This window comes from Erpetoichthys calabaricus, chromosome 9, assembly GCF_900747795.2.
Source record: "Erpetoichthys calabaricus chromosome 9, fErpCal1.3, whole genome shotgun sequence".
In the NCBI taxonomy this organism is placed as follows: Eukaryota; Metazoa; Chordata; class Cladistia; order Polypteriformes; family Polypteridae; genus Erpetoichthys; species Erpetoichthys calabaricus.
In genome coordinates, this window is record NC_041402.2 from 187,387,811 (window position 1) to 187,415,424 (window position 27,614).

A 27,614-nucleotide genomic window follows, 5' to 3' on the forward strand; every position below is an offset into this window, starting at 1 on the left:
TATGTGTATTATTGCATATCCAGGCCCCAGAGTACACATTTGTGGGTACAGGTATAGTATTTGCACACACATATGCCTGCATGGCAGGGAGTTTCCTTCAGCTTAATGAAAACAAAAATGAGCTGATTGTTTTTGGCAATACTGTACTAATAAAGGTAAGAATTAGAATTTAGCCTTTGGAAGTATTGTATCCTGCACTTTTTTTTATTGATTCAGAGCTCAAGTTTATGGGTCAGATAAATTCAGTTGTCAGGAGCAGCTTTAATCATCTCAAACTAATTTCTAAGCTCTCTTCTTTTCTCTCTTTGAAGGACTTAGAGATAGTTATTCATGTCTTTATTGCTTCACGATTGGATTACTGCATGCACTTTACTTGGGTGTTAATCAGCCTGCGTTAGCTCGGCTACAATTAGCGCAGAGCGCAGCTGCCGGGATGCTCACCAGTGGCATTGTGTTTCACAAATTTTAGCCAAGCTCCATTGGCTTCCCATGAGCTACAGAATTCATTTCAAGACTTTGCTCTTGGTTTACAAGACTCTGCATGGTCTGGCTCCCTGATAACTCACTGTCTTTGTCTAGCATCAGCCTCAAGATCTTTAAGGTCTTCAGGACAACCACGTTTGACTGTTCCCTGTTTTTGGCTGAAATCAAAGGAAGAACTGTGCCTTTTTCAGTAGCTGCCCCGCGGCTTTGGAACAGTCTGTCTCTGTTTGTTAGAACTGCTTCTTCTGTTAGTGCCTTTGCTTTCTAAGGCTTTCCTGCTGTTCTCGAGACCGTCCTCTTTCTATTATTTTATGTTTTCTTTATATGCAGTGTGACTATTTTACTTTTGCATACTTTTAATTTGTATTTTTAAATTGTCGTATTTTATTATATTGTATAGCATTTGGTTTAACTTTGTGTATTTAAAGCTGCTTTAAAAATAAATTGATATTGACATATGCACAGTGTCACACAAGCACACAAATAATGTACTGTAGTTTTGTGGGTCTGCAACCACAATCAAGCACACTGATTTGTGCACAGCTATTCATTCGCTAGTAGATACTGTGAAAGACGCCCAGAACAAAGACAGAGACGGACTCAGAATGTCCCAGAACACACACATTTTTATTTACAGTTCTTTCTGCACACATCACAGTGCACCAAATGGCCCAAACTCACATTCCTCTCTTTTCCTTCTCTTTTCCGTTGCCTCCTCCACTCCTGTCCCGCAAGCTTCATCCTCTGCCACCCGACTCCAGCTCTCTGAGTGGAGTGAGGCGGCCCCATTTATAATACACCTGGATGTTCTCCAGGTGCTCCCTGATGACCTTCCTGCAGCACTTCCTGGTGTGGCAGAAGTGCTGCATGCTCACCCGGAAGCACTCCGGGTGTACCTGGTTCCTGTTCCGGCAGCACTTCCTGGTGTGGCCATGACCATGGCTCTGGAACTATCCAGGCGCCCCCTGGCGGTGACCACGGGTCCCCACAGGGTTAAGCTTCCCAGCTGTGTGGTTCCCATGCAATCCCGGACGGCTGCCATCTTGCATCCTGGGGTAGGAATTGCCGCTCTCCCGGTCCCCTGCTTCTCCAGGTTTCCCAGTGGGGCAAGGTCCCCGGCCATCTATCACAATACATACAGGCACGTATACATACATCCATACGTACTGTATCTACAGGTTCATGTGAGTTTGCATCTACAGATACATACTCATCTAGATGGCACTTTGGATGAGCTTAGCTTAATGGATGAACCTTAATGAACTCAATGGTCTCCTCTTTGTTTGTCAAACCCATTATATTCATATACACCTGTTATGTTTATTTTGGTGTGTGTTGAATATTTTTCCCTGTTTTGTTGGAATGAATTTTTATTTATTTTTCAAGTGTGCCACATTTTGATAATGTGGCTTCTAGGGTCTATATCAAGTTGTGGGGCTGCTGGCCCACATATGTCACTTTGTGATATTAGCAGATAAAGGTTATTTAACAACAAAGGGCTGCTGATAGCATTTACTGTATCTAATTTTTAATACTGTAATAAAAAGACACAAAATATCATAAAGACTTAGGGCACCAGATGGCAAACCCCATATAATTGTTGGCAAAATAACAAACATGAATTAACAGCAATTAGGATAACATCTTTCTAGACACGAGTCCAAGACTGAACTGAAGCAAGATGGCTGTGGAGGTGGCTGTAAAAAGGGAGGAAAACAGGAAGAGGTGGGCTCAGGTGTCTAGAAACCAGAAGTTACTTTAGAGTTCTTTGGGCTGTCAATCCTCTGGCCTATAGATGGTGGTAGAGGAGAGGCATTAATAGAGAGCACCAACCGTTGACTCAGGGTGAAATTACCCTTCAAGGAGCCCTGAAGTTATCCCCTATGCGCACCGTGTGACAATGCTTATAAAAGACTGATTATTTACATTCCCAAAAATAACTCAAATGGAGTATGACTAGGTCCCAACTTAGAGGTTCTTTTGTCCTGTTTACAAATGCTCACCTGGTCATTTTGACCCTTGCCCATTTAATGTTTCTGATTTATGGTTAGTGATTCCAGATCTCTGCCAATCTGTTCACAATTAAGAAATAGTTGGAATTTTCTAAATCTGCATATTCACATCACAATTTACCCTGCATGAAATCAATTTTAGAATATAATATCCAAGCTCTTATGATCACCCTGAGTTGCTTATTGCTTTCTACCATATATCTAGCCAAATGTCATTAGTTGCGTCAGCCATATACGAAGCGGCAAGAAGTATTTAGCTGATCATAAGAATGATGTACTGCCTATTAAGTTATCATTGCCTCAGTGATGGCAACTGTATCAATACAGAAGGCTGCTACTCCTATAATCGCAGGATCAGGCCTTATTATGTCAATATTCCTTACAGGTATTAGCAGCAACTCAGTATTGGGTCACCACCTCTGTGTGTCACCTTATGCCTAAGACCAGATATTAATGTACCATCTTCAGTTGCAAATTTCCAAATGGGGACCTTCTATCTATCTATCTATCTATCTATCTATCTATCTATCTATCTATCTATCTATCTATCTATCTATCTATCTATCTATTATATAGTGCCTTTCATCTATCTATCTATCTACACGACACTCTGTGCTCATACTTGGTATGTGCTGTGTAATTGGTCACACTGGTTTGGTACTTTTGAAGTCAAAATTACTTTTTTTACAATCATGAAACATTAATTTGCTATAGGAAATTGTGTTCTAAAGTACACCAGCTTTTCTACATTTACAAAAATGCCATGCCTGTTCTTGCAGTTTAAAATCACATCCACAGGGAAGTCCTCCAAACATGAAAAGAAAAGCTTTAAAACATTCTGAATATGTCAGTTTTTAAGCCAAGAATATTCTTGAGTATTGATTAGCATCTTGATATTGTACACATATTATAAAAAACAGCATATCCATGTCATTTTCAGAAAAAAATATTTTGTGAGAGTCTTTCAATTTAAAAGAAGTCCAGCTGTGCTCTTCACCTCATTGCCTGACTCCCTCTGTGGCAACTTTTCTCCCCCCCCAGGGGTGGTCTTTTGTAGCTTATTTTTTGAATGGTGCACTTGGTGTTTTTCTTTTCAGAATGATTTGAGTGCTTACGGTAAGATTTTTCACAGGAATTGAACAAATAAGCTGTCATTTTATACTAGAGATACAGTATGTCTGGCTATGAAACTCATGACACATTTAGCCTCATCACTGAACTCTGCTGTTGGTATCCCTCTTTTCCATTTATTGCTTATTTTGTAGATTTATGAATTCTTTATACGCCCCTCAATATATTTTATCATTGTGACAGTGATACCTCTATGGCATTATCTTCTTGTTTATTTTTCTTGTGGGAATCCCTATTTTGTGTTAATTTTGCACAGTTACATTATCATCATCAACGGCATCCATTGTTATTCTCGTGATTGAATGTTGCTCTTACTCCTGACTTCATCACATATTTCCTATTTAAGAGAGTAGCATGGCAAGGACTTTATCCACATATTGTAATTACTTAGAAAATTTAATAAACATTTTTGTAATTTAGTTAAGTGAAAAAAAAAATCTAAATAGTAGAAAAACAGTTCTGGCATAGCACCAGAAAAGATGAAGTGGACAGGAAGCTGGAAGAATGGAGAAGGGCTTTAGAAGATAGAGGATTGTCAATAAATGGGAAGAAGAAGACAGAATATATGAAGTTGAATGATGATCAGGGACCTGGGTTCGCTTCCCAGGTCCTCCCTGCGTGGAGTTTGCATGTTCTCCCCGTGTCTGCGTGGGTTTCCTCCGGGCGCTCCGGTTTCCTCCCACAGTCCAAAGACATGCAGGTTAGGTGGATTGGTGATTCTAAATTGGCCCTAGTGTGTGCTTGGTGTGTGGGTGTGTTTGTTTGTGTCCTGCGGTGGGTTGACACCCTGCCCAGGATTGGTTCCTGCCTTGTGCCCTGTGTTGGCTGGGATTGGCTCCAGCAGACCCCTGTGACCCTGTGTTCGGATTCAGCGGGTTGGAAAATGGATGGATGATGATCAGGATTCTGAAGTTAGCCTGCTGGAAGTGCTTTTGAAAAGAGTGGAGAAATTTAAATATCTAGGATCAATGGTAGTCTAAGATGAAATAACTAGATGTAGAGATAACCCATAGAGTGCAGTATGGATGGAACAGTTGGAAGAAGGTGTCAGGAGTGTTGTGTGATTGAAGAATTAAGGTGAAAGATAAAGGTAAGGTGTTTAAGAAAGTGGTAAGACCAGTAATGATGTGTGGAGCTGAGACATGGACAATACAAGAAGAAGTTGGATGAGTCAGAAAAGACAATGTGAAGATGAATTTGTAAAGTTGCAAGAAAAAGACAGAACAAGAAATGAGATCGGAGATGCAACAAAAGTGGGAAAGAAATCTAAAACATTACAGGAAAGGAAGTTGAAGTGGTATGGACATGTGATGAGGAAAGACAAGGAATGTGTGGGCAAAAGAGTGATGGGAATGGAAGTCCAGGAAAAGAGAAAGTGAGGGAGGCCAAAGGTGGATAAAGTAAAAGAAGATCTGAAGGAAAAGGGCTTGACTGAGGAGGACATGCAGTACCAGGCTGTTTGGAGTAGGTTGATCAAGCACATAGACCCCACTTAAAGGTAGAAATGACAGAGAGGAAGAAGTAAGGACATTTTTTGCTCACTTGAACTTTTGAAGATCAGTACATTTGACTTTTCCCTTTTATTTGTTCCTGACCTTATCTCTGCTGTGTTTTGCCTTTGTCACCACCCTTAGCTTTAAGAGGAAACTAAAAGCCACTTCCGAGACACCTTTAAGGCAGAGACGTTTACCAGTTTCATTCACTACAACTTCTGGAACATTTTTATGGGTTGTCAGCTCATGTTCTCCGCTCTCCTGGTATAAGACTGCTGCCTGCCTCTTTGGCTTTGATTATTGTCTGTCCCATTTAGTGCCATTGCCAGATTGCACCACCTCCTTTGATCTCCCTGAGATCACAACGCATAACTGCTTGAGCCAGAATATACTAATGAGGAGTTCCAACTGACTAAAGATGAGAGAAAAGGGAGAGAATGAGAGAAAGAAAAAATAGAAAATATGTAGCCTGAAGCTACAGCAAGGCTCTGGACATCTTGTGAAGTAACTTCAAGGTACCGCGATTACTATAAGGAGGTCGATTGTTTCATGTTATTTTTCACATCTCAGATATGCACATTTTCAAACCATTTTAGTAGAAAGGCAATATCATGCTAAATAGCTTCAGGCACCTCTGTGGTGTTGTATTATTTAACTTCTTTATTGTAATGAAAACGCCACGACAGTTGCTGTGAACAGACAAATGAATAGGAACGTATCTTTACCTCAGGAAAAATAGTTCCAAGAACATGTGATCAAATGTGTTATTTTCAATTTCCTTTTGTTTGCCGCAAACATACCTCAGAAATGCAGAAGGCATGTTTTCTGAAATCAAAACATTTCCTGCCTTAAATTGGACATATTTAGTAAGTGTTAAGGGTTTTGTTTTCACGTGACGTGGACTCTCTTTGAAACTGCAAGAACAGGTATGGTATTTATTTATAAAAAGTGCTTTACTTGAGGACGCTATTTCCAATGGAAAATGAATGTATACCACAATTGGGAAAAAATAACTGATTTAAAAAATATTGAAATTGTCATTTAAGCAAGCTTTGTTCACTCACTACTCATCCTTCACTGCCTGACATACTGTTTTATGCTTTTTGATTTCTCTTAGACCTTCTTTTGTTGTTTTTTCTATCTTTTCCATTTTTACATAGCCCTCACATACTTATCTTCCTCTCTCTCTCATCCAATAGTCCTTTTCACTTTGTTTTGTGTCCATGCCCATTTGTTCCTGTTTGTTGCAACTATGTCTTCTGCTTGTCCAGATTTAGGTTAACATAGACTACATAAGAAATTTGACAAACGAGACGGGACTATGCAGTCCATCAGGCCTGTTTGTTTAGCTAATAGCCATGATGTCCCAATATCTCATCCAGATTCTTCTTAAAGGTTGTCAAGGTTTCTGCTTCAACTCCATGCCTCGGTAGTTTGTTCCAAAGTCCCACAATTCTTTGCATAAGAAAGAGCTTTCTGGCTTCATTTTTAAATGCACTTCCTCTTAATTTTCCGCTGATGTCCTCAGTATGTGATTCACCCTTTAGCCAAAAGAATGTTGCTGGGTCTGCTTTATCAATGCAGATTAGGATTAGGATTAGGACCCAAGCAGTCTCCTGTGCTTGAAACTAAACAGGCTTAATTCTCTGAGCTTGTCCCAAGATGCACTTGGTTGCTCTCCTCTGCACAGCTTCAAGTGCTGCTATGTCTTTCTTGTACTGTGGGTGACAAAGAACTGCGCACAATACTCCAAATGTGGTGTTACTAGTGCATTATATAGTGTGAGCATAACATACCTTGACAGTTTTTATGATACAATACACAGTCCTGGAACATAAAAAACATAAGAAATTTGACAAACAAAAGGAAACCCTTCAATCTGTTAAGCCCATTTTGTTTAGCTAATGGCTAAGATGTCCCAATATGTCATCCAGATTCTTCTTAAAGGTTATCAGGGTTTCTGCTTCAACTCCATGTCTTGGTAATTTGTTCCTGAGTCCCACAAGTCTTTGCATAAAGAAGTGTTTCCCGGTTTCAGCCCTAAATGAGCTTCCCCTTAAAATGAAAGAACGTTGCTGAATCTACTTTATCAATGCCTTTGAGGATTTTAAATACCTAGATTAGGTCCCCATGCAGTCTTCTCTGCTCGAGACTAAACAGGTTTAATTGTCTGAGTCAGACAGAGTAGGACATGTCCATATGTCCCATGACACACCTGGTTGCTCTCCTCTACACAGCATGAAGTTCTCCTATATCTTTCTTGTACTGTGGTGAGCAGAACTGCACACAGTACTCCAGATTTGGTCTTACAAGTGCTTTATATGGTTTGAATATAACCTCCTTTGACTTAAATTCATCATTTTTTATGATGTAACCTAACCTTTTATTTGCCTTTTTAATTGCCTCTGTGCATTGTTCACTCAATGAAAATGTTGTGTCTGATGTTGCTTTCTGTGTGACAGTGTCTCCCATCTTGTATTTACAATTGATTTTCCTTTTGCCCACGTGTAGCACTTTGCACTTTTCTATATTAAACCGCTTTTTCCAGGCTTTCGCCCAGTTCTGAAACTTATCCAGGTCATTTTGAATTCTTTTTGCTGCATCCTCAGTGTCTGCCATCCCTTTGATTTTAGCATCATCTGTGAATTTCATCAGTTTACTAACTTTACCAGAATCAATGTCATTAATATAAATCAGAAAAAGTAATGTTCCAAGAACAGACCCCGAAGGACTCCGCTGTTGACCACATTCCATGTGGAGCATTATACTCTAATCTGTACTCTTTGACTCCAAATTTGTAGGTTACCTCTGATGCCTACAACTACTAGTTTCAGAATTAATCTTTGGTGTGGGTCGACCGTATCAAAGGCTTTCTGAAAGTCTAGGTAAATTATGTCATATACTATGTTTTTTTCAAATATTCCAGTTGCTTCCTCTTATATATTACATATATGTGTACATATACATACACATTTTCTTTTTTGCCATCCAGAGAAATCCAAAGGCCCTTAAAATAAGTCAGTTTGACAGTGAAGCTTTTGAAGATGCCCATTTTCTGGCGCTAGAATAACACAAAACTCATCACAGTCAGATTATCTGTTCTCTGAATGACTCTTAAATGTGGTAGAAATGTTTGAAGTCAACGTACGTGATCAGTCCAGCACTGCCTTGTTTCTCTCCTTCCTCCAGGGTGGATGTTGTGCATCTCGCCCTCTACAACCTGGGTGTTCAAAGCAAAAAGAAGTATTTTGAGTTTGAGGAGATCCTTGCCTTTGTGACCAACAACTGGGACCACCTCCAACTTGGAAAGGTAAATTGAGACTTTAGTTTGATCATTCTTATGTAGTAATGACAAATGGCTTCAAAGACTAACACATTAAATGTAATGAACTATGTATCTTGAGGGCCTGGAAACCAATGTGTAATCACTTTCTTTGAGATCTCATTGTCATCGTCATTTTTAATTTTATTTGTCCTGGTGAGGATTTTGCTGGAAACACATCAGGCTGAACTGACCAGGCCACCCTATATCCAGCAATTAACTCCAATCCTTTCTAGGGAATGCCCAAGCAAGTCAATTGGTATTATAGAACACATACAGGCGTGGACAAATCTGTTGGTCCCCTTATAGCTCATTGAAAAATTGCCATATGCCTCTTGAAAAGTATTTTAATGAAAGGCAATTGCCCGTGTATAACTGCATGCCTTTGATCTGTCATCGAGAAAGTAAAGCAAGCGTGAAAAGAGATCAAGTGTCATTTATTCTACAAGGTTGTTCTTAAATGGCCTGGACACATTTGTTGGTATCCCTAGAAAAGATTCTAAATAATTGGACTTGAGTAATTTTTCAAACTCTCTGTTTTCTTTAACTCTTGTCACACGTCTCCAATCATGCAGTTAGTCATTCAGTCGATTTAAATGGAGAAAAGTCATCACTTTGATGTTTGGTATTACTGTGTATCCCACACTGACCATGATCCAGAGAAAGCCAAGGAGAGAGTCGTCTGAGGAGAGGAAAAATAACATTACAGACATACATGTTAAAGGCAAAGGCTAGAAGGCCATTTCCAAGCAGCTTGATGTTCCAGTGACAACAGCTGCAAATATTGTTAAGTTTAAGGTTAATTGGACTGTAGGCAACCTCGCTGGACACGGCCACAAGAGGACAGTTGACCCTAGAATGGCCAGTAGGATACTGAGAATGGTAGACAGAAAGCCTAGGACAACTTCCAAAGAGATACAAGCTGAACTCCAAGGTCAAGGTCCATCAGAGCCTGTTCACGCCATCCATCTCTTTTTGAGTGACAGTGAGCTCAACGGAAGAAGACCCAGGAAGACTCCATTGTTGAAAGAAATACATAAAAAAAGCCAGACTTGAATTTGCTAAAGTGCATATTGATAAGTCACAATGCCTCTGGGAGAATATCATTTTGGCATGTCACATCAGTTCTTTTTCCACAGATGAAAAAAGCTTTCAAAGAAAAGAACACCAAACCTACTGTGAAACATGGAGGAGGCTCCATTATTTTAGGGGCTGCTTTGAAGGTGTGTAAGGACCATTGAAATCTCAAGACTATCAAGACATTCTGGAATTAAACGTACTGCCCAGTGTCAGAAAGTTCTGTCTCAGTCGGAGATAATGACCCAAAACACACAGCTAAAAGAAACCAGGAATGGCTAAGTACAAAACATTGGACTATTCTGAGGTAGCCTTCTATGAGCCTGGCTTTGAATCCTATAGAACACCTATGGAAAGAACTGAAACCTACAGTCTGGAGAAGATCCCCTTCAAACCTGGCCCACCTTGGAGCTCAGGTTGAGTGGGCCAAACGACCAGTGGATGGGTGCAGAAGTCTCATGGAGAGCTCCAGTAATTGCTTGTTTGCAGTTGTTGTGCAACAAAATATTAGGTTAAGGACCCCGTCATTTTTGTCCATGCAATTTTCATATGTGTCATCATTTGAAATCATCATTTGAAAGTTTGATTTTTCATCAATGACTTTCATCAGTTTCAAGTAATTTCTGGGACAATTATGGGTTTTTCTTTTTTCGTGAAGAGATACCAACAAGTTTGTCCACATCTATATAGGCACAATGTCTGTTTGACCTTTCTGGGCTACCATACTTTAGAAACATTACCAGCTCTCACACACTACTTAAGTTAGATGATTTGTTATACACTTGATACTTTACCATGCAAGAGTTGTCTGCATGTATTGAGCAATAAAGCCTGTTTAATATTCAACGTTCTGCCATATCTTTTCTACAGGTATAGTCTCTGGTGTGGTTTTGTACATTGGCATATTTTTATATATTTGGATAAGCCTTTTTGTTTTATTAATGATTGTTTCCCAGCATTGTTTCTTTTTTTTTGAGGCTCTGAGTCTGGTGTTTGCATTTATTTTTATCATAGAAATTGTTATCACCTATTATAAATTATTTTGTTGCACTTTCGTCATTGTTTTGTTTTTTTCATGTATTTCCTTATGTCACCTTCATCATGATGCAACTACAGCTGCTATGGCACATGCTGTCCCAGGCTCGTTTTTACAGGCGTAAACATAACGCCAAGGATGCCACGTGGCACTTAATTTTCATGACAACCTTCTTTCGCATTAGGCTCAAATGAACTGGGTGGTGTTGAAGAGAAAGAGTCCTTTGCAAAAAAATTTTTTGGGGATGTTAAATTTTAAGGCCTATGCAAGACTCTCACTGCTCCCTTTCTGACTCTGTAGCTTGTTTGCAGTAATAGGAAACAAAGACCCCCAACTTGGAGTTCTCAGGTTTATTGTGGTTGCGGTTGTTGTTTTTTTTTTTTTTTTTTTCATTGTTGCTTTTCTGAGGATGCTGGAGACAAGCCAAAGTTCCTATGGGCAAATGTTGAGCAAGAACCTTGATTGTATGTGTTTGCTACAGATTGTCAGATTAACCTGCCCTCCACACTCCATGTCTTTGTGACCCCGGCGGCAGCTCACACTCGCAGAATAAATGTTGCAATAATCAGTTTCCTCCTGGCATCTCTGGGGTCATCATCTTATGCAATGAAAAGGTTGTTTCCATTTTCTTTGACTCATATTCACATGCTAACGCAGAACTGCACATTTAAGTACTGACTTGAAAAAAAAAACAAAAACACAATGCACGCTGTGTTGCCCTTTATCTGATTTGAACATGTCTGCTGCTTTCAAGTATACAGTACCTTCATAATTCTGCTCCATAAAAAAATTGCAAATTATGTTGTATATGCCCAGAATGTTTAATGTATTTGAATTCTTTTTTTGCCCTTGACTCACACAGCATATTCAGCAATACAAAGGGACACATTCTTTTTTTTATTGTGGATTAGAAATGTATGAAAGCTTAAAAATGTGAATGGCACAGCAAAGTGATGCGTTGATGAGCACTTCTGCTTCTCAGCACAGGGCCAGGTCACCATCTATATAGAATTTGCATGTTCTTCCTTTGTTCGTTTGGGTACCCTCTGAGGCACAGTCTTGAACTTAACTGGTGTCTTTATATTTTCTCAGGATCACAACATGGGGGTGTTGCGTGTGAGTGCACCCTGGCACCCTATCCGGGCTTCTTCTTCTTCTTCTTATTATTATTATTGTATATCTGGCTGATGCTTTTATCCAAGGTCACAGGCAATTTAAATCTCTCTTGCAGTAGACAGGTTTTGATGCTTGGAGGTTTGTATGCATTGCTGTGTCGACCATCAACATTGATATGCCTCAAGGGGTCTCGGATGAATCAGACACCGTATGGCATGAGGGGCAGATTTTCAACATTTGTAACATTAACAAAAATTGTGAGAGGACACATGTTCATATTATACTTACATATTGAGTGATACTTTTTCTGGAAATGCTCAATTTTTTTTTGAATGACCCTTGTGATTTTGTGTCAAAATGTGAGTCAATGGATGTGATAGCAGAGAAAAACAAGTCATGTAATCCAAGTAAAAGTTGACATGTTCATTAAAATTACAAAATAGTAGCTAGTCCATTGATTTTGATCAACAAAATCACCCCGCTAGATTTTTTCTTTAGACCAACAGTGATTTTGCATATTTTATGTGCACAGATGGCAGTGTTTTACCGCTAAATTATCAACTTTATGTAGGCACAATCATCCGCTCTCTTAAGTTGAGATGCATGTGATGAAGTCATTTTGAACTGAATTAGACAGTATCTTGTGGAAACGGAGGACACTGTATTGTAATTTGTGCTGATAGGTGACAACAAATCCAAAGGAGAAGAATGTGGATATTGATGGTTGTGTGTAATATCAGGTTTATCTTGTAACCCATTTCAAATTTCTACATAAGTACATGACATTATCTTTCTATGGTTTTGCTAATCTAATATTTGCTCACATTTGGTCCCAGAGACGCTCCTGATGGATTGTCCTGACAAGACTGAGTGAATTTCAAAGCCTTTGGCGTTTGCAGAGTGCCGCGGTGGTCTGCTCCAGAAAGAAAAAGTGTGGACTCTTGTTGCCAGGCTCATTTCGTGAACCTAATATGGGGGGAGAAGCAAGAAGTCAAATATAATCTATCAGCCAGAGGAGTCCTGCATTAGAAAGGGAATGAATAATGTTGGCTCCCATGTTTTTGTACAAACTGGATTATCTTTGAAGATGGCAAGTGGGGCAAAAGCACATTTTACACAAAAGCTTCTGAGGTTGTGTAGCACATTGGCTTGCCTTAGTACTGTCATGAATGCAGTATTCTGGGTTCTGACCCCACGCCTAGTTGTTGTCTGTGTGGAGTTCACATGTTCTTCCCTTTTTCATGTGGGGTTTTCCTCTGTGTGTTCCAGATTTCCTTCAACATCATATTATGTTAATTGGAGACTCAAAATGCATGTGAATATGGGTGTATAGGTGAGGGGGGTTATGTATTGGACTATCCCAAGGCCCTCATTTGGGGCTGACTTCTGTTTTACACCCAGTTGTACCCGGAAAGACTCTTGACACCCTGTGGCTCAAAATTAAATCGAGCAGATTTGACAATGTTATGGTATGCTCCTGAAGCAAGGATGGATGATTCAAAGTAGTCTGATCTTTTCTGTGACTGTGCTTATTTATTTAGTGAGGCATCTCTTTAATCGTAAACTCCAGCAGTGTTTGCTTCAAGCTCATACCAAAGTACTATTTTCTGTTAGTGAGTGTGTTTGGTTTTTTTGTGTGTATAGTGTAATGTGCTTCCACTTGATGGAAATGTGTGTTGGCACAGGGTGTGCTGTTAGTCTTAAATACATTGATGTATTTCTCTTTTTAAAACTATTGGTTTGCTTAATTGTAGCTGTCCAACACCCCTCTGTCTGACCGGAGCAAGCACCTCCTGGACGCTCTCAACAACTACAAAAGCAAGTAAGAAGTCTTTGTTTCCTTTCAATGTCCTTCTTTGTAGTTTCTTCACAAGGCTGCACTTTTGAAATGTTCTCACACTGGAAAACCAGTGGTCTGCATAGGTCACCACTAGACAAGTACAGGGAGATTCACTCGAAAGAGGCCCTGAATATTCTGTAATAACTCTCGCTAGGATGAAGAAATCTGAACGAAACAACATGCAATGTGGTCCTCAGTTTATGGAGCTTCGAGCAAGCCGGGATGCCCCTATGTCGGAGCGATGAGGTAGGTGCCAGATAGACATCACGACTTTTAACCTCCGTTTGTAATTTCTGGGTGCATCCCGTACCCGTACCCCTTCACTCAGTTACTCGACTTTTCATCAGGATGGTGGTGTACAGTATTGAGCAGCACGTCTTCATGGTGCGAACCTATTGGGTCACCAATTCGATTAAGCGATGTCATAATCAACTGGATGATCGTGAGTTAACAGAAGGTTACTTCCAGCAAGATGCAGCAACATGTCACACATTGGCAAGGAGCATGGCAAAAATTGAGTCCTTCTTCGGCAACACGGTCATTTCAAAGGGGCGTTGGCCACCATGGTTGCTGGATCTGACACCACCAGACTTCTTCCTTTGGGGTCTGCTCAAAGGAAAAGTCTATCGGAACAAGCCTTGCACTGTGGAAGATTTGAAGGAAAACATCCAACATGAAATTGCTCCTATTCCCCCCCGAGATGCTTGCCAATACATTCAGGAACATGGAGCTCCGTGTCGAAATGTGTCTGGCAGAAAATTGAAATCACGTCTAGCATCACATTTAATGCAATCGATTACACAGACGTCAAGGTATAGAGGGTATCTTTTTGGTTCAGATTGCTTCATCCTAGTGGGATTACAACAGAATATTTGGGGCCTCTTTCGAGTGAATCTTCCTGTACAGTATACCAAAGATTTAATCCAGTGGTTCCTCAAAACTCTGTCCTTTGGTTATTCCAACCATTTTCACAATCAGTGTGTCATTTTACCTCAAACTGGTCTCATTGTCTTAGGTGATCTTTTTTGGCTCTGCTGTTATTCAGCATTCACAAAAGCTCAGCTGTGTGATTTTTCACATTTATAATACATTTAGAAGCATTTGTATTTTTTCTATAGCTTTAATTTAAATGTGTAACTCTCTTTAGTAGTTTTCCTATCAGTTTGCCTAGTAGTTCAATCCTAATAGTGCTAATTAACAACAGAGCAGGGCAGACGTCTGAGCAAATAACACTGAAAGTTGACAGTCTGCAGCTGCTTCAGCATCAGCTCCACTAATGCTCTTATTAATAATAATGCATTAAATAAATAGAACACCCAGGAAAGCTTGGTACGTTCTAATAAAAATATACCAAACTCAGTTTTGTAATTCATAAATTGACCTCAAAACGTAGAAACTGGGAAATAACAGATTGTTTATGTAGGCTTAAAACAGAAGTTGGTTGGAACAAAAAGCCTGCAGTCACATTGGATCCCTGGGACCGAGTTTTAGAGCCACTGACTTAATCACCCTAAGGCTGGACATGCGCTGTGTGATTTTAAGCCAGATTTGTAGTTGCCAACTGATGTTCTGACTCACCCCAATATTTAGCTTCATTGGCCATCATTTACCATGCAGTATGAGAAGGCTTGTGATGCCCAGTTGCCTGCTGCAATTGAGTTGTCGTAAGGTTGGAAGGATTTCTGGGTTGTCCGAAATTTCAGTCCGCTGGCTTGTAGTGTGAGCCGTCTCACGCGACGATTTTCTGATGTCGCCATCAAATTTCATTGTGCACTGTACATTAGGTACCGCGGTTGTCATGCTTATTCTCCTTTTTGATTTCATAAAGGTAACTATTGTACAGCAACACATATACAACTAAATGGCCAATGACAAAAGCATCTTGGAAAACATTTACTGGAAGAACCTGAAATGAACACACTCAATGGTATATTACATAGATGATGTACCTCCAATTCTCTCTGTATAATAGACAGACTGTATTGTTTGCTTCTCAAGAATCCGTATGTCCAGTTATTTTGTCTTGGTGGGGAGAAGTTTTATATATAACTTTCCCCTTTTGTATTATTAATATGTAGCCTTTGTCAGAATGCCTCAAATCTCACAGACTTACCATTGTTTCTAAGGTATTGTACCATATAACTTCTCCCCACCTTCCCTTCTACATCTATAACCTCAGGCAATTAGGTGTAGTAAAAGACAAGCAGGAGTTAAGTTACACTTTAAACAATGTATTATTGATAATATCCATAAATAATAACAATAAGCACAGTACATGTGAATATTCACAACCATACAACCTGATAAATGCTGATGCCAGCACACAGACTTGTTAGTTACTTAAAATGTCACTAGTTAAGGCATCATTTATGGTCAGCTTTCTTCAGAACAGGCCTCATGCCTGTCTCAATATGGCTGCCGAGCTGTGCTGTTCATTGTATTGTCCTGTTCAGTTCATGGTGTGTGAGATGCTCCATCATCATTTGGTCAAAGACGGGGGTAAAGCAAGAAAATAAGCCAATAAGACGTCATGGTACTGAAAGGCTTCTGATACAAGCCAATTCCAAACAGCCATACTTCAGACCAATGGGGCAGAGAATACCTTCACACCTTCCCCAAAACAGTGTGTTAATGTGAAGCTTGCCAGTTAGGCAGTCTGGCTTTCCTTTGGGGGTTGATTGAGAGAGCCCTGTAGAGAATCACTTGCCAAACTTGTTTGAGGTAATTCCTCCAACCCTGTCATAAAATTCACTATGCTGACTTAGTCCTAGGGGGTAAACATGAGTGCTTCTCACTAATGAAATACTAATATCACATTGCTTTGCCTAAGTTACAAATAAAGAGAAAGAGAGGTTAGGAGCACATGGTGATACCGTGCATTGCTACACCCACCACATGATGAACCAACTCAGGATTCCAGATTGGGACCCGATTGTAGCCATGCAACGGGTGACACCTCAGCACCACACAAGTTCAGATGGAATGGAACCAGTGTCAGGTTTTTTATGATGGCCGCCATGCCAATTCTGCCACCAAACCTCAGGTTTTTTCTTGCAGGTTAGAGGGCCTACATGCAGGGTTAAAGACATACAAAGTATTTATCAACTTGTATGCAGAAATTCACACCACAACACCAGTTTATACCTTTTTCTCTTTTTTCCTCTTTGTACAATTACTATACTATACTCTGGAGTGCAGTGTGAGCAGTAACTTGACCACAGTTTCTAAAAATCAGACAATGTATGCCCAACATAAGATCTGCTTGCTGTAGTCAAATCCTGCAAATTCTTTGCTTAAGTATGGCAGGAGAAAGTGGAGCATATGGTGTTTAGTCCTGTTATGTTACACCTCCAACCAGTTTTCATGTTCTCAATAGAAAGACAAACGGGTGAAATTGCATATTAAAGTCAATGTTTACATTATTGTTTATTTGCCTGACACCTTACCTTAGGTGACTTACTAATTCAGGATACGTTACAGCTGTTCACAGACATTCTTTACAGTTGGAGCACAGGTTGGTTAAATGGGCACATAATCAGTAAAATACACAAACGAAAACACCAAAAAATTGTCACTAAAATCTCTAAGGAATGTTTCAGGCATGCTGTTGAATCTGTGTCTAACAGAATGCAGACTCTTCTGTAGGCAAAATGTATAGATCTCATAAAGTGCATATTCATTATATATGTTTGCATGTGTGTCTGTAATGGTGTCTTTCAGTATTTATGTGGTGGTGTGTTTAACTGTATACTTTTGTATGGTGTACATGTGGTTGCTTGAATATGTATTTGTGCATGTGTATACAGTACATGGACATGTTTAGGTGAAAATGTGTGTCACATGAGTATTTGCCAGTTTTACATATGTATATAGCAACCCTAACTGGATTAAGTGGGGTTATTAAAATGCTTAGCATTAGATAGACAATGTGACCACAAGGGGTCACCAGAGAACCCCAAACCACAGACACAGTAAAGCACCACACATTTCTAGGATAATAAAAGGCTTTTTATTCTCCTCAGACACTTCTCCACAATCCACTCTCCACTAATCAACCACAAAGCAATACAAAACAATAAATCTTTCAAATCTTCCTCCTTCTGTCCTGCGCTGAGTGTTGCCCGCTGCCTCCCAACCCTGATTCATTGAGGCTGCGATCTCCCTTTCAAGCCAGACCTGGGAATGCTTTCGGTGACGCTCCATGTCTTCCAGGAAGCACTTCCAGGCCATAAAGAAAGTAGGGAGGTCTTTCTGCAACAGCACCCTCTATCAATACCCAGGGACCACAACAGGGCTGCACTTCTGAACTCCAACTCCCAAGCACCCCGTAGGTGTCCTAATTGGGTTGCCATATGAGGACCACTACCACCTGGCGTATGGGAGATGGAACAGCTCCTGACTCTCAGCTTCTGCTGGTCCATCCATCATATCATGTTGGCTAGACACAAAGATATTTTTCTGTCCCGCCAACCACGCCATCTATCATTTGACTCTGGCCTCCCGTCCGGGTAAGAAACCATCCTCCTTCCCAGCAGGGGCACCGTTCTCCTCCTACAACAGATAGATAGAAATGAAAGACACTATATAATAGATAAATTGATAGATAGACAGACATGAAAGGTACTATATTAGATAGATAGATCTATCTGAACCAAAAAAAATATGCTCTATACCTTGATGTCTGTGTAATCGATTTCATTACATGCGATGCTGGAAGTGGTTTCCGTTTTCTGCCAGACACATTTCGACACGGCGCTCCATGTTCCTGAACGTATTGGCAGGCATCTCTTGGTGGGAATAGCAGCAATTTCACGTTGGATGTTTTCCTTCAGATCTTCCACAGTGCGAGGCTTGTTCTGATAAACTTTTCCTTTGAGCAGACCCCAAAAGAAGAAGTCCGGTGGTGTCAGATCCGGCGACCATGGTGGCCAAAGCCCCTTTGAAATTACCCTGTTGTAGAAGAAGAACTCCATTTCTGCCATGCTCCTTGCCAATATGTGACATGTTGCTCCATCTTGCTGGAAGTAACCTTCCGTTAACTCCGTTAGTTGATTCTGACATCGCTTAAACGAATTGGTGACCCAATAGGTTCGCATGATGAAGACGCACTGCTCAATACTGTACACCACCATTCTGATGAGAAGTCGAGTGACTGAGTTGAAGGGGTACGGGCGGTACACACCCAGAAGTTACTAACAAAGGTTAAATGTTGTGATGGCTGTCTAGCCCCTACCTTGTCGCTCCGACACAGGGGCATCCCGGCTTGTTCGAAGCTCTATATACTGAGGAGCACATTGCATGTTGTTTCGCTCAGAGTGCTTCGTCCTAGCGAGAGTTATTACAGAATATTCAGGGCCTCTATCAAGTGAATCTCCCTGTAGATAGATAGATACGAAAGGCACTATATGATAGATAGATAGATAGAATTACTTTAAAATAGATACAAGAGGTTGGATGGTTCTCCAACTGAGCTATGCTATATGCAGGAGTGCCAAACATATTTATTGTCTTTAAGGACAAGGCCACTACATACTAAAAACACTAACACTCTCTCCTGTTTTATTTTAATGGTCTCCCCAAAGGACATATCTACAGCTCTAACTGGGAACAAGTTCACCCTGGTCTTCAACTGGTTAGGCATCTTGTTGTCAGGACAGCAGCATAGACCTGAGCTCAAAGACTAACGTTTATGATGGGCACTAATGGAAAGCAGTACTTTACAGTTATTTTTTTAGCCTTTCTCTAAAGCATCTCTATCTTTGTCCTCTCTTTGAAGGTTTCTTTGTGGTAAAGAAATTAAAAAGAGGAAATGCATCTTTCGTCTTAGAACACGTGTGCCCCCCAACCCACCTTCCAAGCTTTTCCCTGACAAGGTGTCTCACTCCTCTGAAGGCCGTCGGGGGAAGAAACGAGAGAGAAGAAAAAGCAGGTAGAGTACATCCGAGTGTATGGGGTTCATAAATTGTAACTATAATTTCTGGAAAGGAAACAATCTAAGATGAAGGCTTAGTGATAGTAGTGCTATTTCACTCTTGTTCCTGAACTGTTTACAACCTGTCTTCCTTGCTTTGAACCTTTCAACTATACTAATGATGAAGGCGCTACATATTGTATTTATGTGATTTGACTTGCCTTTATGTTTCATGATAGCTCCCTTCCTCTGGAATTTCATACTCAAAAACAAGCCAAAAGAAGAAGAGCGAAGTGGCTGTTGGAGGATGCCATCCCAAGCGTGAGTACCACTTGCCACTATTGTCAAGTATTTGGTAGTGTTTTCCTGCTTTCATTTGGTGGTGAGTAATACTTGGCATATTTTCCTCAAATTACCTTTAGGTGGCAAACTTGCTTGTAGCATGGGAGTTCAACTCCTGTTTTGTATGCTTGGTTTATATACCAGAATTGTATGGTACCAAAGTTAATTCCATTAGAATTACTAAATCAGCAATAGTGTGGACACTGCCACCCAGGACTGTAGCAAATCTCTCACATTGTGCTTGTTCTCATTGCAGAGTGACTTTTCTTGCACTTGGAGCCAAGCAAACCATCATCTGGCTAGCATATTTGACTTTACGCTTGATGAGCTTCACAGTTTAAAAAGGTACATTCTCTTCAGAGTCAATATTTACAGTAGTACCAGTCTAGAACTCAGCTTCATGTATCACCTGCTGTATTTTAGAACAGCTCTATGGTGTTTTATAGTTCTTTCAATGGATAAATGAATGGTGCTTTTTTGTCGCCACCATATCCAGTAGTGAAAGAACAAAAGCCCAGCTGTTCAAGTGAGACGTAGGGAATTATTGTGACCATATACAGGTCAGACTAGTGTCCTAACTGTTCCTCTTACCAACTGGGCCAATTTTGTACACAATGATGATACAAGCCACTATCATTTCCTCGTATATTAGGCCAACCAATATCTAATCTGTTTTCTGACCTGTGATGGAATATTTATGCAGTTAAAGCCAAGCAAACCATCATCTGACTGGCATATTTGACTTTACACTTGATGATCTTCACAGTTTACACTTCAGAGTCAATATTTAGAGTAGCACCAGTCTAAGGCAGAGTGATGACTCTGTGACTAAAGATCTGCACTGATATCTGGAAGGTTGCTGGTTCAAATTCCGCTACTGCCAGAAGGGATCCTACTCCGCTGAGCCCTTGTGCCAGGCCATTAACCTGAAAATGACTGACCTTGTGTTTTGAGCCCCAAAGGCAATGCAAAAAGACAATTTCCCCTCGAGGATTAATAAAGTTTATCAGAATCAAAAAAAAAATATAACAAAGGTGTGCTTTGGAATTGTTCAAGACTTATTACAAATCATGATATGACTAATAAATGCACTAGAGGTAGTCCCTTGTTCTAAGGTGTTTTGGGTGTTTGCAAGTCTTATTAAGACCAAAAAATACCTTTTAGGTTTTCTAACATATTGAATTTTTGGAGGATTGGTGCACTCGCTGAAAGCTAGGTTCTTTTACTTTGAGGCTAATGCCAACCCAATAACACCCCAACACAAATCTCTAAATAGACAACCATTAGAGAAAAAAAACTGAGCTTAGCTTTTAATGACAGTTTTCTTTGGAAACATACAACCACCTGTGGAGATAAGGATGATATTGTTATGATTATCACCAAAAAAGTAGTCTTTGTCACCACTGGAACATGGGGGACTTGATACGAAGAAAAGGTTCATAGACTGGATAGCTTGATGACAACACCCTGATGTTAATTAATGAGGACCCAACAGATAGCAGCAGCAGTGTATAGCTCCTTCCCCTTTTTATCATCATCTGATTCAAGTAATATTTACAGCATAAGCTCAACAAATAACACATCTCCACATCCTTATACACCACGTTTTCTCTGGTTAGTCACAAATCCAAGTAGCTCCTAGGCTTCCAGCTTTAATTTTGTTACCTAATTTTGCTTTAATATTTTTATTTTTTTGTAAATGTAATATAAATATAAGTGCAAAATATGAAAATATACCCCAAATATATATATATACTGTATATATTTGCATAATTAAAACATACTGTATATATACTCACGTTTAAATTCTCCTGCTGATAAGTCTGGGCTTGATTTTACTATATAATTTCTGGTATTTTATAATGTCGGTTGTATAAGTCAAATGTGGAAAACTCGCGCTATTGGTCCAAGAGATTATGATATGCTAATGCCCACCTGAGAAAGTAACCACGGAGCACACTCCCTTTTTTTCTATGTATTGTGCCTACATGACCACACGGTCATACCCAAACTATTCCGAAGCGACGTTTGCACTGTTTTATGTTTTTTGTATCTCACACTCTCATACACCTTTACCGTAAGAGCATCCCTTATCTACAATGGAGTGTTCGAGCTGAAGGAAATATAAAGCAGGTTTTAAATTAAAAGTCATTGAAGTGGTGAAAGAAATTGGTAACTGTGCTGCTGCTACAAAATTTAATGTGTCTGAGAAACCGGTGCAAGATTGGAGGAAGCAAGAAGATGCAAGAAAAAAAATTAAGTTTCACATTTTTGAACAGGCGATTTTTCGGATTTCAAGACCCGACTTATACGCAAGTATATACGGTAACTCACAGGAACGTGTAAGTTACTGATCTATATTTCCTGCACACTACGTGTACCAGTAACTAATAGATTCCCTATAGGCTTATTCAAAAGTGTTGTCTTTGGTACTTTGTGTTAATAGTACCTCATCTGTACATCACTTTGGACAAAAGAATCTGTAAAATTAATAAATGTAAATTAATAAGATTAATATCTTATAGTACATTAAGGTAATAGTCTCCCTTTGTAACATGACCTTAACCAGTTGCTAATAGGTAGCCCAAAAGTGATGCTCCATTTCTAGACTTGTGACATCCCCTAAGAATGTCACCTCTTTTGGTTTCCATCAATCATGAGCCTTTTGACCACCTCCTGAGCAGATCATCTCATGACCCTACAGACCTGGCAGATGATAAGATAGACACCCATAGTGACTTTAGAGTTCATCAGTTTCACTATCCATGTCAATTTCTAATGACCAACTCACATTGAAACGGAACCATTTTGTTAAGTCAAGTGATAGTGAGGACAGTTTGTTCCAAAACCGGCTTTATGTTTTGTTCATTTACACACCATTTTGTATTTTCGTTGAAGGCTCCACAACCACTGTGGAAAAACACCTAGAAACTTACATGATTTTTATTTTTTTTCAGTATGATGTTATTTTATCCACTAGATAGATAGATAGATAGATAGATAGATAGATAGATAGATAGATAGATAGATAGATAGATAGATACTTTATTAATCCCAGGGGGAAATTCACATACTCCAGCAGCAAAAAATATTAAATTAAAGAGTAATAAAAAAATGCAGGTAAAAAACAGACAATAACTTGAATAATGTTCAACGTTTACCCCCTCTGGTGGAATTGAAGAGTCGCATAGTTTGAGGGAGGAATGATCTTCTCAGTCTGTCAGTGGAGCAGGACAGTGACAGCAGTCTGTCACTGAAACTGCTCCTCTGTCTGGAGATGACACTGTTTAATGGATGTAGTGGATTCTCCATAATTGATAGGAGCCTGCTGAGTGCCCGTTGCTCTGCTACGGATGTCAAACCGTCCAGCTCTATGCCAACAATAGAGCCTGCCTTCCTCACCAGTTTGTCCAAGCGTGAGGCATCCTTCTTCTTAATGCTGCCTCCCCAGCACACCACTGCGTAGAAGAGGGCACTCGCCACAACCATCTGATAGAACATCTGCAGCATCTTACTGCAGATGTTGAAGGATGTCAGCCTTCTAAGGAAGTACAGGCGGCTCTGTCCTTTCTTGCACAGAGAATCAGTATTGGCAGTCCAGTCCAATTTATCGTCCAGCTGCACTCCCAGGTATTTATAGGTCTGCACCCTCTGCACACAGTCACCTCTGATGATCACGGGGTCCATGAGGGGCCTGGGTCTCCTAAAATCCACCACCAGTTCCTTGGTTTTGCTGGTGTTCAGTTGTAGGTGGTTTAAGTCGCACCATTTAACAAAGTCCTTGATGAGGTTTCTATACTCCTCCTCCTGCCCACTCCTGATGCAGCCCACGATAGCAGTGTCGTCAGCAAACTTTTGCACGTGGCAGGACTCCGAGTTATATTGGAAGTCTGATGTATATAGGCTGAACAGGACCGGAGAAAGTACAGTCCCCTGCGGCGCTCCTGTGTTGCTGACCACAATGTCAGATCTGCAATTCCCGAGACGCACATACTGAGGTCTGTTTGTAAGATAGTCCACGATCCATGCCACCAGGTATGAATCTACTCCCATCTCTGTCATCTTGTCCCTAAGGAGCAGAGGTTGGATGGTGTTGAAGGCGCTAGAGAAGTCTAGAAACATAATTCTTACAGCGCCATTGACTCTGTCCAAGTGGGAGAGGGATCGATGTAGCATATAGATGATGGCATCTTCCGCTCCCACCTTCTCCTGGTATGCGAACTGCAGAGGGTCGAGGGCGTGTTGGACCTGTGGCCTCAGGTGGTGAAGCAGCAGCCGCTCCATGGTCTTCATCACATGTGATGTTAGAGCGACAGGCCGGAAGTCATTCAGCTCACCAGGACGTGATACCTTTGGGACTGGGGTGATGCAAAATGCTTTCCAAAGCCTCGGGACTTTCCCCTGTTCCAGGCTCAGGTTGAAGATGCGCTGTAGAGGACCCCCCAGCTCTGATGCACAGACCTTCAGCAGTCGTGGCGATACTCCATCTGGACCTGCTGCTTTGCTGGCACGAAGTTTCCTCAGCTCTCTGCTCACTTGAGCTGCTGTAATTGTGGGTGGGGATGTCTCTCCTATGTTGGTATCAGCAGAAGGATGTGTAGAGAGTGCAGTACTCCGAAGTGAGAGTGGGTTAGGGTGGTCAAACCTGTTAAAGAAGATGTTCATTTGGTTTGCTCTCTTCACGTCTCTCTCGATGGTGATACCCCGCTTTGAGCTGCAGCCAGTGATGATCTTCATCCCATCCCACACTTCCTTCATGCTGTTGTTCTGCAACTTCTGCTCCAGCTTTCTCCTGTACTGCTCTTTCGCCGCCCTGAGCTGGACTCGGAGTTCCTTCTGCACGCGCTTGAGCTCATGCTGATCACCTTCTTTAAAGGCCCTTTTCTTTTGGTTCAAAAGGCCCTTGATGTCACTTGTAATCCATGGCTTGTTGTTAGCATAGCAGCGTACAGTTCTTACTGGAACTACAATGTCCATACAGAAGTTGATGTAGTCAGTAGTGCAGTCAACAACCTCCTCAATGTTCTCACTATGTGATCCCTGCAGGATATCCCAGTCTGTAGTTCCAAAACATTGTCTCAGAGCATTCTCAGCCTCCGGGGTCCACTTCCTGAATGATCGTGTGGTTGTAGGTAGGACTCTAACTTTTGGTTTGTAGTGAGGCTGAAGCAGAACCAGGTTATGATCTGCTTTCCCAAGCGCAGGCAGCGGGGTGGCACTGTATGCGTCTTTAACGTTTGCATACAGTAAATCAATAGTCTTATTTCCCCGGGTGTTGCAGTCCACATACTGGGAGAATGCAGGTAATGTTTTGTCCAGCATCACATGGTTAAAGTCTCCAGCGATTAGCACAAGTGCCTCGGGGTGCTGCGTTTGTAACTTAGCAACAGCAGAATGGATGATGTCACTCGCTATCTCCACGTCCGCCCGAGGAGGAATATACACGATGACAACAATGACGTGTCCAACCTCTCTGGGCAAGTAATAGGGTCGCAGACTTACAGCCAACAGTTCGATGTCCCTGCAGCAAGTGGAGATTTTGACTTTAACATGTCCAGAGTTACACCACCGTGTATTAACATAGAGAGCGAGTCCTCCTCCTTTGTGCTTCCCACAGGTACTTGCGTCTCTGTCCGCTCTAACTGTGCTAAACCCGGGTAGCTCCACATTAGCATCTGGGATGGTGTTAGTTAGCCACGTTTCGCAGAAACACAACAAACTGCATTCTCTGAAGGTTCTGACATTTTTCACCAGCGCAGCCAGTTCGTCGATCTTATTTGAGATTGAGTTCACATTCCCCAGAATAACAGAAGGCACCGAAGGCTTAAAACGCCACTTTCTCGCAAGCCGCTTCATTTTTAGCTTAGTGCCGGCTCTGCTGCCACGATACCGCCTTCTTACCTCGTCAGGTAAATAGGGAACCACACCGGCACTGGCATTTGTTCTCAGCACTCGAAGTTGAGTACTTGAATAGGCGAGTCTCGGCGTGTAAAAATCCATGCCCATGTTGTAAAAGTAAGTGTGTCCAGGGAACAAATCCACATAAAATAAAGTGGTAGGAGTGATCAATAAATAAAAATAGAAAAATAAAAGTAGAAAAATACACATACACATATAGTCCTACACGGAGCTGCTGAAAAGGCTGCCACTCTCGGCGGCGCCGGATGGCAGTAGAATAATGTCCTGAGTGTTCTTCATGCTGTATATCAGATCATGTTATATCCTAAAAGATACTTGGGTTTAACCATAGTTACATAGAATTCCAAGCCTGGGGATAACACCAAGGAAGTTAAATGAGTGACTCCAGATTGTTTGCATTTGTGCTTTGGAAGACCATAAACTAGCCAGTTGCATTCAATAAAAATCACCTAACATTAGAACACAATAACAGTCTAGAAGGGAACAGGCCATTCAGCCCTGCAAAGCTCACCAGACCTATCCGTTTAATCCTTCTGAAATAATATCAAGTGTAGTTCTAATAGCTCCTTACCATAATGTGTGAACGTATGTATCTTAGAAGCTTGCATTCTTAGAAGTTATTCTCAATATACTGAAGGTCAGAGTCTATTCAGCTACTTTTTAAAAAGACGTCATAACTATCTGTGTCTGTACCTTCAAGAAAATAGGGCATTTCCGCTCCACTGTATATTGGCCATTATGTTAATGTAGTTTCAGGCCTTCAAGTATAAAAGAGTATTTAGTTATTGTCACAGGGCAAGCCCGATTAAAAAGCTTACTTGCATGCTGGACGCTCAAATATTAACAATATTTGAGAGCCACTTAGCGGGACAAGTCCAGTTTCTCTTGTCCACTGGGTTATCTGATTTCACCTGATGCCTCATTTAATCTAGGGAGCACACACCTTCACTGAAAGATCTGACATCTCTTTAGATCCGTCATCTAAAGAGGACAGTAGAGCGATTTTGATTATGTGGGAATGGTTGAATAACTCCCAAGAACTCGTAAAAGAAGGGATTACCAGGTTCAGATAAGGAAACAGTTTGGGCTAAGGGTTAGCAAAATTATAAGGAAGTGTCTACTTTATAGGACCTGCTTCTTCCTCACATTTTATATCAAACAAACTCAGCTTCCATTTGGCTTTAAGGTAAGAAACGATAGCTATCCACCCATCCATCAATTCATTCTGAAATCAATCCATTTTAGGCTTAAGATGATGAGGAGGAAATGATATATTGACAACTTGTTTACCTTTACCTTACACATTTATTTCTTTTTTTCTCATCAGCAGCTCTGGTCGTACATTAAGCTTTGATCTTGACTCAACCGATGCTGCTAGTACATCTGGTTCAGCCACAACTAGCGTCTCCTATGACGAATCACGGTAAGTGAACGTAAATGTGCAAAGAATATACGAGGCCCGCTGTGCTGCTTGAGAAATATTTTTCCATGGGGCAACTTTAAGTTTAGGTTTACCATGATTAAAAAGATTCAAGTGCTAGGAAGCTGGTTTCCAGCTTATGTTATTTATGCCAGGCTTGATCAGAGACTTTTGAGCTTGATCTATTAAAAGAAAGGCCAGTAAGACCAAACAAATATTAATTTTCATCATAACCCCTATGAACGCTAAAACACTTCTGATAACATTCACAAAGCTTTTCTATGCCACACAAATAAAAAGTTTTCTCTTGCTTGTTTGACCATTTCCTGTAACTGCATAGACCTCTTTATCATTGGCACAGCATGTCCCACAGAGATAGCTGTTCAGGTTGGTTAAAGGGGAATGTCACATGGGGGCCAGCTCTAAGGTGGTAAGGCATCTCTGGAATGTACAGTTTTGCACAGTAAGCCTTTGCAACCTCTCCAGTATAAGTGGGGACAGTGTCATGAAAC

General features: G+C 40.7%; 1 protein-coding gene across 2 annotated transcripts in view; it reads left to right on the plus strand.

Moving 5' to 3' along the window:
• Positions 1–27,614, plus strand: part of phf19 (PHD finger protein 19) — a 127,915-nt gene that overhangs the window by 69,079 nt on the left and 31,222 nt on the right. The window contains exons 8-13 of one of the 2 annotated variants that reach the window (XM_028808634.2): positions 8,309–8,429; positions 13,425–13,492; positions 19,287–19,439; positions 19,661–19,742; positions 20,020–20,108; positions 27,010–27,105. In XM_028808634.2, coding sequence (XP_028664467.2) covers positions 8,309–8,429; positions 13,425–13,492; positions 19,287–19,439; positions 19,661–19,742; positions 20,020–20,108; positions 27,010–27,105 — 609 coding nt within the window. The remainder of the gene's footprint in view (positions 1–8,308; positions 8,430–13,424; positions 13,493–19,286; positions 19,440–19,660; positions 19,743–20,019; positions 20,109–27,009; positions 27,106–27,614) is intronic. The other variant, XM_028808635.2, reaches the window with a different exon arrangement.